General features: G+C 41.0%; 1 protein-coding gene across 1 annotated transcript; it reads left to right on the top strand.

Moving 5' to 3' along the window:
• Nucleotides 1-2,404: 2,404 nt before the first annotated feature.
• On the top strand, nucleotides 2,405-9,223 carry LOC6576128. Its single transcript, XM_002002091.4, has 9 exons — nucleotides 2,405-2,554; nucleotides 2,992-3,502; nucleotides 5,001-5,120; nucleotides 5,700-5,784; nucleotides 5,958-6,406; nucleotides 7,087-7,820; nucleotides 7,890-8,060; nucleotides 8,121-8,274; nucleotides 8,565-9,223. Exons 2-9 carry the CDS (start codon nucleotides 3,167-3,169, stop codon nucleotides 9,108-9,110), a joined length of 2,595 nt encoding a protein of 864 aa, XP_002002127.2. The 5' UTR covers nucleotides 2,405-2,554; nucleotides 2,992-3,166; the 3' UTR covers nucleotides 9,111-9,223.
• Nucleotides 9,224-13,740: the final 4,517 nt, after the last annotated feature.

Genomic DNA, 13,740 nt, shown 5'->3' with positions numbered 1-13,740 from the left:
TTTTATGCGTGGATTTTGAACAAGTGTTGTGCAGTCCGTGTTGATCAACAGCATAGTTTTATTGAAATATAATCTCTTATTATTTAGAGCTGGCGATATCAATTGTTTAGTATAGAGTATCTGCTAGTCGCACACATCCGTCTGGATCAGTTGAGCTTGTCTGACTGTCTCCTTGAGAATTTCAACATTTTGCATTGGTTAATTTGTGGTATTTGCTGCACTCTGTGGCCATTTGTGTGTGCGCTGTTAGCTCAAATTAGAGAGATATATCACATAATCTAATACTGTGGCTCTGACTGTGGCTGTGGCTGTGGCTGTAACTGCCGAGAGTCGAAAGCAGCTGTGGGCCGAGATCATTTCTGGTAACTCCGGGCAATAACTTTGGCTATTACTTTGCCATTGTTGCAGTCGCAATGACAAAAGTTTAGCAAACAAAACTGTTTTTCTCAGTGCCCAGGGTCGACGTCGATGCGGATGAGGACGAAGATGGCTCTGGCTGCATTTCCTTTTCCGACTCTGGCTGGCTATTTGGTAGCAACTGCAGTTAGAAGGCGTTGGTGTTGGCGTCGCAGTCTTGAGCACCTTTTTCTTTGCATATTTGTTTTGAAAACTTTTCAATTGCTTACTGGATTTTCACACAAATAAGAATGCACACACACACGGGCACACACACACACACACACACACACACAGACGGGCACACTCACAAAGTGTGCAAAAGCGATGGAAAAGAGAATTGAAGTAAGAGATGGGGGATACCTTGAGAGACTCTCGTCTTGTATGTATTTGGCGTCTCTTCCCCTTGTTCTCGGCCCTTTGGACTTTTCACATGGAGTTCGTTTTTGCCTTTTGCAATTTGTTCCCAATTGATTTCAAACACTTCAAATTTATTGGTTTTCAAAAACTTTACGAATTTTATTGTTTCCGCTAATTCTTTTGTCCAGCTCAACAGACGCAGACGCAGCTGCCCAGAGACAAACGGCCAGGCATTCAACAACATAATGACATTGGTGAGAGAGGGGAACAAGAGCTATTTTGGGACAACGGCCAGAGCAGGATGCGCTGTGCATCCTTACAGCTTTGAAAATGGCCAAAAGATGCATGCGCCAAAGCTAGGCCGGATATGAAAGTCATAGAAATGAAGCACTCTACATATACATACATATGTGTGTTTGTAGCAACTTAGTTGTTTCAAAAGAATGTGACTTAAATAAATAAAACTTAAAGTTTCGCTTTAACAATGCCAATGCATGTGGGGTATACAATTTAACTCATTAAGTTACAATAATATTTTTTAATATAATACAATAAATTAAAATAATGATAGCATTATAATAAATCCGTCATTTCTATATTCATTTATTTTACATTTGAAATGAATATTTCGACTTGAGAATCGGTTGAATGGTTGTTGTACCCTTGTTTTAAGGTATGTATGTAAATAAAAGCATGTAAATTAACATAGTTCTACGCATATTAATATATTGAATATAATATCAACATGTATATATACATACATACATGAGTATACATACCTAAATACATACATACAGTGAGTAACATTAATATTATATTAAATATACTATGTATATTTATATTGAGATGCACACTTTTTTAATTGCAATTAATATTTTATGTCTTATAGGCTTGAAGCCGAATAATAAAAAAACCGAATGTATATACAAACAAACATAGAATAATACAAAAGTAAATACTTGAAAAAGTTTAAATTTGTTGAAAAATTATTACAATTATATCTCATAAACGAATTTGAATTTGAATGAAATACATGTTTTTTTTTCGAGTCTGTAAATTTTCATTAAATATAATATAATATCCATTTACTTTTCGAAAACATGTTGAAAAATTATGTTGCACTTTAATAAGCTCATGCCTTCAAACATTTGCGTATCAAAATATATTTATATTTATATACATATATTTAAATATATACAATAATTAAATATTTAAGACTTTTAGACATGCACAAAATCCATGCTTACATGGCGATCTGATCATGAGAATCGTACCGAAGAGCTGTGTGAATAGATTTATTTGCTTTAAGCCTTTTCCCAATAATAATATAGATATATACAAGACTCTGCATTGCTACTTTCTATATTTTTTACATTTCCGTCTGAAGAAAATATTTAAAAAGTATGGAGAATAGTTTGGAAAATATTTTAATTTAATTTTGAATATAAATTTAATTGGTTTAGTAATTCATCAACGACTTTTCTAGATTTTTGTTTAAATTTAGCATCAGCTGTGTAAATTCTTAGGAAAACAGCAACAGCTGCTTCTGTGCTTGTCAAGGCACTGCGCATGTCCTGCAGCCTGTTGTTTTTTATTTCATTGCAGCGGATGAGAGAGGGAGAGAGCGAGAGAGAGCGCACTTGGCTGTTTTGACAGTTGACATAACCAGCCAGTCGAAAATATAGTGAAAGCGTGCAAAAATAACTCAGATCTTAGTGAAAGTCAAGTGTGAAAAGTTTCGGCTCATCTGCGGTGTAGTTAAGTGCACAAATCGCGTTGTGAAATGTATTAGAAAGAGGTGAAAGATGAAAATGTGGAGGCAAAGGCCAGAGCTTGCTCAAAATGGAATATTTGCTAATGGCCATTTTGTCTCAGCACGGGCCGAAATAGCCTTTTGCTCCTTTCCTTAGCTGCAGCTTAGGAGGGAAATGTCACATAAGCTTGAAGTTGGAGTTCACTTAAATTTAGCTGAGTTAAGCTTAAATCACAAATCAGGAAAAGCGCTGCACAGCTCTTTATTGATTTTTCCTCTTCCATTGGCCACACAAGGAAAGCTGTCCAGCAGCAGCGCTTACGCTCTCATTCTCCTTTATTTTCGCTCTCTCTCTCTCTCTCTCTCTCTCTCTCTCTCTTTCTCTTCCTGTCTGTTTTGTTGTCATGCACTCTTTTCGAGTTTTGTTTTGCTACGCGTGTTTATTGCTCATCATAGCGTGCCAAATTTGTTTTCCTTTTCAGTTGCCGCAGAATAAATAAAGAAAACGCCATGCCAAATACTTAGGATCAAGTGTTAGCCAACTTACGCCACGCTAAGCCAAACCAAGCCAAGCCAAGTCAAGCAAATTTCCACAAGTGTCCAAAAACTAATCACGTACTCACTCACCCACCGCCCACCACCCACCTGCACTCCGTCATGTTAGGCAGCAGGAGCCCCCCAGCTTACAAGCCGCTCGCATCGGGATCGGGGGGCTCCGCCAGCGCCATCAATCTCAGCTCCAGTTCAAAATCGAGCAGCAACAGCTCCCACAGCGGCCATTCCTATCCGCAGGCCTACGCCGGCCACTCCCACGCCTGCTACCATCATCAGCATCAGCATCCCCATCAGCATCATAATCAAGGAAGCCGAACGTCGTTAACACCAACCATGAAGCGGGGCAAGAAGAACTGGGGCAGTCGAGAGCGATCCAGCATGAGTTTCCTCATTGTCATTCTCTTTTTTGGTGTCTTTGGTCTCATCATATTGACCGAGGTAAGTCTATGAATTTCTATGAAATAAGCATTTCATCTTCTCCTTCTACTCTTCATTCATTTACATAATGATCCACTAAAATTTCTTGACACTAGCGAAAAAACTTGAATTATAACTGCGTCATCCGCTGTAAATAACGTTGTATAACAATGTGAGATAGGATCACTTTCTGTTAATGGAATCTTTAACTAACAGGCATCTAATAAGGGTGGTAATATGCGATAGTGCCATCGATAATTTACCACCTCTATTATCTAGACTTTATTGCCAGCCTAGTGTATAGATATTAACGAAAAACCAATTTATCCAGTAACCACTAATTTATCGCTATATTCTATACTTAGATTGAACAATTAACATCAATGTTATTTAAAATACAATATACAATTATATAGATGGACATACATTTTAATCTATCGCTCCACTCAGTGATACTCAAAGCCAGAGCATTCTTCTATACTGAACTCATCGAAAATGGGAATTCATCATATGTATAATAATTTTGCTATAATGGGTGAATCAATATATAGTAATGTATGAATCAATATAGCTATATATATAGTCTGTCCGTCCTCCCATGTACCAGACGTAACCATTGCTTGATACCTTAGTTTCAGAACCGTAATATTAATACTACTAGTTTATATGTTTGTATTATTTTTTGTGTATTGTTTATATATTGTGAAGGCTTCCGTGATCAAAATAAGAGAGACGCATTGAAAAAGGAAATTCTATGTACTTATTCTATATGTATATAATAGGCGTGGCAGACGCTATAAAGTATATCTTTTCTTGTTCAAGACGAGCTGAGTCCAGTTAGTACTACCCGTCCGACCGGACGTATGAACGCTCTGTATGTGAATGTGTTTATATATGTGTGCATAAAGAATCGTAGAATGAATGATAGAGGAGTCGAGCAATCCCTTATATTTATATCTCTTCTATTTATATTTTAAGCCAAAATTACAAAAACATTTTTTTATTGCTTTTGCATTTGTGAATATTCAAATGTTTGGGGTTTAGGGGCTCTCTTAGTGGGGCTTCCCGATCAAAGTTTTTTACTTGCGTCTATTTATTTGATTTGCTAGTTTTTGTTTTACAAACATTCCGATTAATTGTGAAAGTACTTTAATTTAGATATATAAATCGTTTTGGGCTCAGGCTCTATAAAGGTCGGGCTCCCCGATTAGAGTCTTGTTACTTGTCTACGTATAATATAGTCAACTAAGTTTAACTTCAACGAAGTTTGTAAGCAAAGATACATGTCTTGGTTTATAAAATATGCATTAAGTAATTACAAAGTTCTGTTTGATTGGAGCGAGGAGTTGCGATTGCACTGCGGTTTATTTTAAATTCAGCGTGAAATTCATGACGGCAGCAGATGTTAATTAAAATTAAAATGCCAAAGTCCCCGCTAGAAATTAGCTTAAAATTACGTCAGTCAGCCGTAAATCCATCCCAGATATCCACTCACTCCTCTCACCTCTTTCGCCTTCAGGTTTTCATGATCGACGAGCGCTCCCATAGTGGCCTGATGGCCATGAGGGCGGGCGGCGGGGGCGGAGCCAGCCTGGGCGGTCGCCTGGGCGACGCGATGCCGGATTATGATAATGTTAAGGTAAGTTTTGTTATGCAAATCTATGTGGCGCTGCCAGCCAAATGGTCAACAATTGCTCCACCTGCCGGCGCGATACGTGGGCGTGGCAGCTTAACTACTGCGCCCATTTCATGGCGAGGGCCGTGGGAAAACAAAAGATGCCGCCACTCGCCACATTGCGCTGCATACCTTGCGGCTGGCGGGAGGCAAAGAGATTTGCATATTTAAGCAAGCAGCATAGCGCATAATGCATATGATTTACTTATCTTTTCATTTTTGGAGTCTCTTCTTTTTTCTTTTCGTGCAAACAAAAGCTGATTTATTTGCAGTTTTGAAGCCAGAAACCAGAGGAGCAGCCATAGCCCATAAGCTGACAGTTTTCATATCTCATATCCAAGTGGGTTTCTCTTGAGCAAATAACAAAATAAATAATAAATGAAATTGTCTAAAATCACGTAGATTTAGTGGCTCTCGAGTTGCATTCTTTGAAAATTCAATTGTTAAGTAAAAGTTAAAGGAGTTGCTCTGGGCTCATGATGTTTTCCTTATTCTGAATTTCATTTATTGCATTGCATTTTTGATTTATTTTTGTGTTTGCAGGATGATTACGATCTGGACGACAGCATTCTGAGTGACAATAAATTGGGTTTTATACAGTTCCGTGACAATAAACTCAAAATTCAAGGTGAGTGGTAGATGGGTAAATGGGTGGATGGGGGGGGATGGGGGGATGGTAAATGGTAAATGGCAATCAGCGCCACACAATGCCAAGCGAAACGCAATCAGAGACAGCCATGTCTGAGATAACAAAGGCCATCGAGTGCTGAGATGAAGCTTATGGATTTCAACAATTCACAGAAGCCGCAGGCGCCGATGGCCAACGTCCGAGGTATGCGGGCATGCTGCTCAATGGAGCCGGAGCGGGCGAGGGCAACGGCGCTGGCGCCTTTGGCGTGGGTGCTGCCGGGGCCAGCAACGGGCTGAGCATGCCGCTGATACCGTGGGGCCAGCTGCTGCCCGCCCAGGTGGAGGAGACGCTGCCACATTTCCCGTTTGGCACGGCGCCCGCTGACGGCGCCTGGCAGATTGTCAATGGCACCCGGTTCAAGTTCTTTGTCTATTCCGCTTACTTCGATCGACGCGATGGAGCACGCCTTGTACGCGTTGTTGGCGCCACCAAAACACGTGGACCAGAGCGCGTCTGGTGCAGATTCTGGTATGGCCCGACCACCCACAACAGCAGCGAGGCAGCCCCCTCAGCAGCACGTGCCAAATACACCTCGGCCACGGTGATGGCTCGCGTTAAGGTGAGTTCAGTCAATAATCGCCCACCCATTACAAATAATAGCTCAAGGCAATGAACACGGATTGGGTGGTTCTATTGTAATTGAATTGTGGTTCAGAGCGGATGCGTTTAATAGGCAAAATGAAATCTCTATTTGAGTATTTCCATATCCTGAAACCATTGAATATGGGAAATCAGAAAATAATGCTCTTGTTAAAATGTACATTACAGGCAGAAAGAGGCGTGGTAGGCCCATAGAGTATATATATTCTGGAGCACACGTCCGCGTGTATGAATGTGTCGATCTCAGCAGATATAGGAGCTAGAGACTTGAACTTTTCTTTCGTGTATAGTAGGCACATATAGAGCTTGTTACAAAAAATCGATAACTATTTCAATCGATCTAAATCCGTTAAAACAGAGTTTCGACATTTTCCATATTGCACTTTGTATCTTATACGATTTAGATTTTAATTATATAATAGATTCCAGCTATACATTTTACCAAAAAAGTCTGCTTCAAATTAGAAGAGGGCATAATAGTTCTCAAAATATAACAGAATTTGTAGTTATATATAGTCATATCCATAACTGTGAAAAAAAGAATATGTGAGGCCGTCAGATTGGAGTTTGTTTATGTCATTTAGAGATTCGTTCACTAGCCAGAGGGTATTTAAAAGTTTAACTGATTACGTTTTATAGATCATACGCGAGAACTGGAATCTGAAGTACAGCGCGTGCTTCGTGCTCTGTCCGGTGCGAGCTCCACTGTTAGAAGTGCCCCAATTTGTGAGCGTGGTGTCCAGATTGCGAGCACCGCCCGGAAACTTGATAACGTTGCGCAACACGGATCAGGACCCGGACTTTGCTCAGCAACCGGTGCCGCCAGCGCCGAGCAATGCCAGCGCCGCGGGACAGAGTGGAACTACGCGTCGACCCAGTGCGCAGGCACCGCCCAGCGGCGAGCAGATACCTGATAGGATGGCCGTGTGCGTGAAGCCGTTTCACTTTAGCTACGATCAGGCCTTGTATCTGATGGAGTATTTGGAGTTCTATGCTCTACTGGGCGTCTCGCACTTCACCTTTTACAACCATACGCTTGGTCCGCATGCCTCCTGCGTGCTGCAGAGCTACCAGCAGGGCCAGGTGCCCGGCAACCTGACCGCCTTCGATTGGGAACCGCTGCAGCCCGCCGAGGCAGCCGGCAATGCGACGCCGCGTGTGCTCAAGTCGCTGCACTACCAGCGACCCACGGTCAGCATTCTGCCCTGGAACCTGCGCATGCGCTCCCAGAAGGAGATACGCACCGAAGGTCTCTTTGCAGCCCTCAACGACTGCCTCTACCGGACAATGTACCGCTACAAGTATCTGGCGCTGGTCGATCTGGATGAGTTCATCGTACCGCGATACACGGACACGCTCAATGAATTGCTAAGGTGAATTAAGCATGCCTGCTGAGATGCTGTTGAGACGACTCACGTATTCACTTACCCCTTCCTCGATAGCTCGCTGAACCAGCGCTTTCGCAACCGCAATACCGGCGCCTATTCCTTCCAGAACGCCTTCTACTATCTGCAGTTTGCCGACGATCCGCTCGCCAGTTCAGGAATCTCGGGCGGCAGCGATCAGCTGGCCAGCGTGCGAGCCTCCCTGGTGACGCAGCGCAAGACGCGCAGGTGGATATGGTGTGACTGAATCTCCCGATCGCTGAGCTAATTTCAATCCATTTCATACAGGCGCTACAAGCTGCATCCGCAAAAGCAACGCTCCAAATACATTTGCAAGCCCGAAGCTGTCGTCGAGGCGGGAAATCATTTTGTCTGGGAATTCTCCCCAGGCATGGGATCACTCAATGTACCACCAAAGGAGGCCATATTGCAGCATTATCGGGTGAGTTGATGCATTAGTGGAACACTTGCATTGGGTAAACAATACTGGATGATCTTAAAGAAATATGTGTGCTACAGTAAACGTACTCTATTCTGCCCTATACATCTATTATAATCGGGAGTTTATATACATACATATTCTACATACTACTAATAATTCAGTTATATAATTTGTCTTGGCTGGACAATTCTTGTTTTCCCTGATTGGACTCAGTCTTCAGCTTGGAAAAGCTTGCAGAAAAATTAAATACACATAATTATTACCTTTTATGCTTTTATATCCTTTGGCAGGTTTGTGAATTTGGTGGCAACGACTGCATCAAGGCACCGTCTATACTGGATCGCACCACCACCAAGTACGTGAACCGCCTGGTGCAGCGCGTGGATGCCGTTTATCGGCATTTGAGGCAGCGCTGCGATCTGCCGGCACTGCCAACGCTGCCCAAGCGATCAGGCGCCCAGGCCCAGGAGCAACAGCACAACGAGAAGCCCAAGTTACTACAGCAGATGCGCGAATTAAACGCGCAGCAGAGCCAGAAGGAGCAGGATGATCACAAGGATCAGAATGCGTCGCTCAAGGCAGCAACGAGTGCCACAACGAAGCAACAGCAACAGCAGCAGGTAAGGAAGCCGATGACGACAACGACAGTCCCACTCCAGGGCAAGAGCGGAGCACAGAGTCCAGTGGGAGCAGCCACAGTGACGGCCAGGACAACAGCCAGCGATCCACTCAAGCAGCAGCTGCCGCCGCCGGCCAATGTGCGCAAGAAACGCAAACTGATCGTGTTTGAGTTGGATGATATGGGGGTACCCATAGCACGCGTCGAGTATCACTGAGAAACGGCTTTAGTTGGCGAAATAGTCGCTTAGGCGCTAGCCTCTTCCTGCATGTGCATTTGTGCCAATTAGTTGGAGTTTTAGCAGCGAATAAAGCAGAGCTTGATTGATTATTTTGAATAGGTTTTCTGAATAGGTTTTCGCCTTTGGGTTGTGCCTCAGTGCGGTTGTTCCACTACATTTTGCTCAATGTCATATCAGGAAACGAATAGCGAGGTTCTCACGAGGTCTCACGATGTCGCATTGATTTCTCATGACATTTACAGCCTATTTGTGTGTTTAACATTAACATTTGAGAATAACATTGGAGAGTTACTTTGGTCATCCTACAAATATCTCAATATGGTATAAATATAACGAAATTATTCCTATGCAAAATTTGAACAAAATTCCTAAGGATAAAGTCAAACTGTTAGCATAAGTTTAGTGTAAGCGCCCAAACTTAAAAGTACTGTTAGCTATACGTATTAATTATATTCGGATATTTCAATTGCAACAATATTTACCGATCCTCAAGCTAAGCACCAAATACAACTGATAGAAACTATACATAGCTAGTCCCTCTGGCCCGGTCTATCAAGGCGGAAACGGAGCTACCAATTAATTGAATAATCAACAGAACGAAACGAATTTTTAAATGCTTCAAAGTATCGCACATATTTGTATATTTTTTTGCCTTGAACAGTAAATAGCACGCAGCAAGCGTAATCTGCATCTATTAGATATATAAACCGATATTTATACAAAATATCTAGTCGTAACGCTCAGTAGTTCATAAGTGATAAAACATGCCTCACTATATGGCAAGTGTTTTCCAATGAATAACAGTCAATAAAATTGTGTGGAAAAAAAAAAAGTTTCATTTATTTTTAGTAGATTTTCGGTTTGGGATATTGTGTGTACAGCCGTCATTCCGTACAGGGAATTCATGAACCATATTTGGGTATAACAGGTTTATAAATATAAAATTCTATAAACTCTTAGAATTGTCTTATATACGCCATTTGCTACTAACTTATATCAAGTTTATAATACAGCAAAATATCCTAAATGAATTGACAGATTATAGCTAGTATAACAACATAAATCTGTTCGTTTACATAATTCTGTGGCAATGTAAATCAGTTTGCATATCTCGAAATGTTCGAGTGCTCGAAAATGTCTTACATTTTGTCATATAATATTACAGATTTCAGCTGTGTTTGATTTAAATGCTTGTATAACAATTAGAATAGTTTGTTTTGGCTAGGTATCCAAAATGCTGTATAACAACAAGCTTTCACAGTACTTACAATCAAAATTGTTAAAGCTTTTGCTGAAGCATTTGTTTGTATAACAACTTTCGATTGGGAAGTTCTCATAACAAAATGTCCCAGCTTGATTTTGTTCTGCAATATGCCAGTTTCTTGGTTAATAACATAAAGGCGGTGCGAGCTTCTATATCGGAATAAGCTTAGATACTTCACTTGAGCTTTATGACATTTTGTGCTACAGCTTTGTTCTATATGCTTGTTGCGGAAATTTGCCATGCGGAAGAAAGCTCGGAATGCTGGTATAACACAGAGTTGAAATACAAATTTATGGTTATAAATGAATGGGGAAAAGGGAAAACACTCGGATGTGAGGGAATTCGTAAGAGGGGAAATTAAAAAAAATCCAAGTTTGAGTGAGAACAATTTGATACATAATGAACGTAAAAGTCAACATGGTGCATACATAGTAAATATAAATATACATATTTATTATTCTCTCTCTATATATACTAGAAATTTTGTTATTTTTACAGAATTTCAGTCATAATTCTATACCCGTTAGTTTGTAGTTTTTACAACAGATAAATTTGCATCACTTGATGGGCTCAAATGTTTGCGAACGCGCGCAACACGCAAACATTTGACCAGTTGTTAATAACTGTATTATGATTTAGCAATGGAAAACAATGTAAATCAAATACACAATTAAATGTAACCGTAAACTGTATTGCTGCTTGTCTATATACCTGTAGAATATTATAACATTTGCGTTAGAAGTTTTATATAACTGACTTGTTGCAGAGTTGATTGCTACATACTCTATAACTGGAGTATAAAACAAGTAAAAAAGCAGTAGTCGACCCTGCCCGACTACGAGATCCCCAGAACCCTTCGAGCAACTGATATTTCAATAATTATTCGTATATGCACACATGGGCATACGCACGCACGCATAAACACGCATTGGTTGCAGTGGTGCCTTAGTATGGAAACTGAATTGTTTAATAACTTTTCTTGTGGATGGACTATCTTCATGAAACTTTTAGATTATGAATATTAGCTCAAGTGTCTAGTATTTGAAATACGCCTTTTACAAATTTTTACAAAAATCGAAATTCTATAAAGTACATATAAATCTACATTAAAAATTTGGTGGCTCTACCTTTAAAGATGTAGGAGATATAAATTTATTACTGGTTTTCGATAATGTTTTTAATCGATAACAAAATAATGGGACAAGTTATCGATATTTGAAATAGCTAAATCAATTCAGCTCGTCGCCCTGATCAAGAATATACATATATACTTTATGGGGTCTGCCACGCCGCCCTCTGCCTGTTACATGCATTTAACAAAGCCATTATACCCTGATTTCCCATTTTCAATGGGCTCAGGGTATAATTAGACTTTATCTTGAACTAGGTTCAAGATAATTAAATCTCAATAAAAGTCGCAAGATTATCCACCATAAGACTAATTTCATATGACTCATTTGAATTACTTAAAACCCAAGCATTAATTCCTAATTTCACTTATCAACGAAATGGAGCCGCTGCAGTCAGACACAGATTAAAGTCATCTCTTCGTTTGTCGACTCGATCCGAGCATTTTCAATCTGTAGTGCACAAGGCAAGGGGGTTACGATAGAAAGGGCGGCAAAAAAAGAGATACCGGAAATGTAACAGGAAACAAAATGACTTAATGCGCTGCAATTGCGCTTGCATGGTCAGTCATAGCCATGGGGTACGGGAAGCAGAGAGAGGTGTGCGGGCTAACGTTCCGGGTACGGAACACCGATGCACTTAAGCAGGCGGCGCACGTGGTGCTTGGGTCAGCGGAAAATGGCGAATGGCAAATGGCGAATGGCGAAGCGGCAAACGGTGAATAGCTTCATAATTGCAATGGAAACGAAATGGAAATGAATGTCCGCCACATGAGGCGGGCGTACCGCAAGGAAAATACGACGTTGCATTTATTGAGTAATCGAGTGATTTTTGCATTGAGCTACAATTTTTATTATGCTGCTTTAATGGCCCACCACCTGGATTATATGCTATATAATGCTTTGAATCGGGAATTTCCCTTAGTGCGTAAGATATGATTAAGATGTGCCTTCATCGCCACTGGATTCCGGTGAGGGTGTTGTCGTCGTTGTCGCCGTTCTAGGATTGAACTTAATGATGTTCTTTATTTTCGCTTCACTTATTTCCTTATTTGCATTCAACTGCTCCAAAAAGATTTCAGAATTACCTTTAGCATATTTTCCTGCTTTAACCAGGGATTTGCTGCTCCTCAAGATAGTTTGCAGATCGTTTTGTGCGTTGTTAAGCTTTACCTTTAAAAAGTTTACATTGGTCGTACAGCGACTGACGCTCATGGACCCTTCTAGACACCGGTACAATGTATTATTCAGCGTCCTAGCGTCTCTGGTGTAAATGTAAATTCTGTCCTGAACTGTCTTCTCAAAATTCCTTTTTTGCTGCTCGTAGTTGTTCAGAGTGCGCTCTAGATATACCGTAGAGAATTCGGTAAATAGTTTAATCGCATCGTTTGCCTGCCGTAGGCCAGCTGCATTGGTACTATTTCTTGCGGTATCGAGTTGGGTCGCTTTCCACGTCGACAATCCAGAAAGTGTTTCGGTAATCGTCTTGTTGAGATCCTCGGGAAGCTGGCTGTTTATGTCGGTGAGTGCAGCTTCGAGCTCAGCAGCAACTTTGTTCAGAGATTTTAATGCTGTCAGCCCCGTTGTCAGTGCCTGCGTGGGCTTTTCTTTTTTTTTTATTTCCTCTTCAAGAGCCGCAATATCGTCAGATAATTTTGCTGCTGATGCTGTTAAGTCACTAATAAATTTCTCAGATAATCCACTCGATGAAGATTCAGGTGAAGATTCCGGTGAAGATTCAGGTGAAGAGTCAGGTGAAGATTCAGCTGAAGAGTCAGGTGAAGATTCAGCTAAAGATTCAGGGGGAGATTCCGGTGAAGCATTTCGTCTTGTCCTCCAGATTTTCCCGACAAGACTCTTACCACCTTCAATCAGCTTGGATCCTATGTTTCCAAAGAAAGAGGGTTTTTCCAATAAATCATCGCCTTTGCTAGAAACTTCGGTGTCATCTTCGCTTGGGTCCGATACTGATTCGTTGGCAGAATGCGATAAGTGTTCATCAATAATTTCATCTAGGTCTCTTTCAGATTCAATCATATCATCAGCCAACTGCTTTAGGAGGGATGAAGTAGAAATACTCTCATACCAACTTGCTGTTATCAGTGATTTGCTGTTTTTCAGCACGGTTTCCAGTTTGCTTTTGCCAATGCTTAACTTTTCTACTGATTCCTTTACTTGGGCTGCGCATTGGACGGCACTAATGGGGCCGTACTGA

The sequence above is a fragment of the Drosophila mojavensis genome, unplaced genomic scaffold (genome assembly GCF_018153725.1).
Source record: "Drosophila mojavensis isolate 15081-1352.22 unplaced genomic scaffold, ASM1815372v1 contig_36, whole genome shotgun sequence".
NCBI lineage: Eukaryota > Metazoa > Arthropoda > Insecta > Diptera > Drosophilidae > Drosophila > Drosophila mojavensis.
This window is presented reverse-complemented; position numbering and strand designations above follow the sequence as displayed.

What these genes read in the sequence shown, in the direction of transcription:
- LOC6576128 (XM_002002091.4), top strand. Translation starts at nt 3,167, where the DNA reads ATGTTAGGCAGCAGGAGCCCCCCAGCTTACAAGCCGCTCGCATCGGGA. An exon ending in CGGTGATGGCTCGCGTTAAG is followed by an intron (nt 6,407 to 7,086) that starts GTGAGTTCAGTC and finishes TACGTTTTATAG; the next exon opens with ATCATACGCGAGAACTGGAA. An exon ending in CCATATTGCAGCATTATCGG is followed by an intron (nt 8,275 to 8,564) that starts GTGAGTTGATGC and finishes ATCCTTTGGCAG; the next exon opens with GTTTGTGAATTTGGTGGCAA.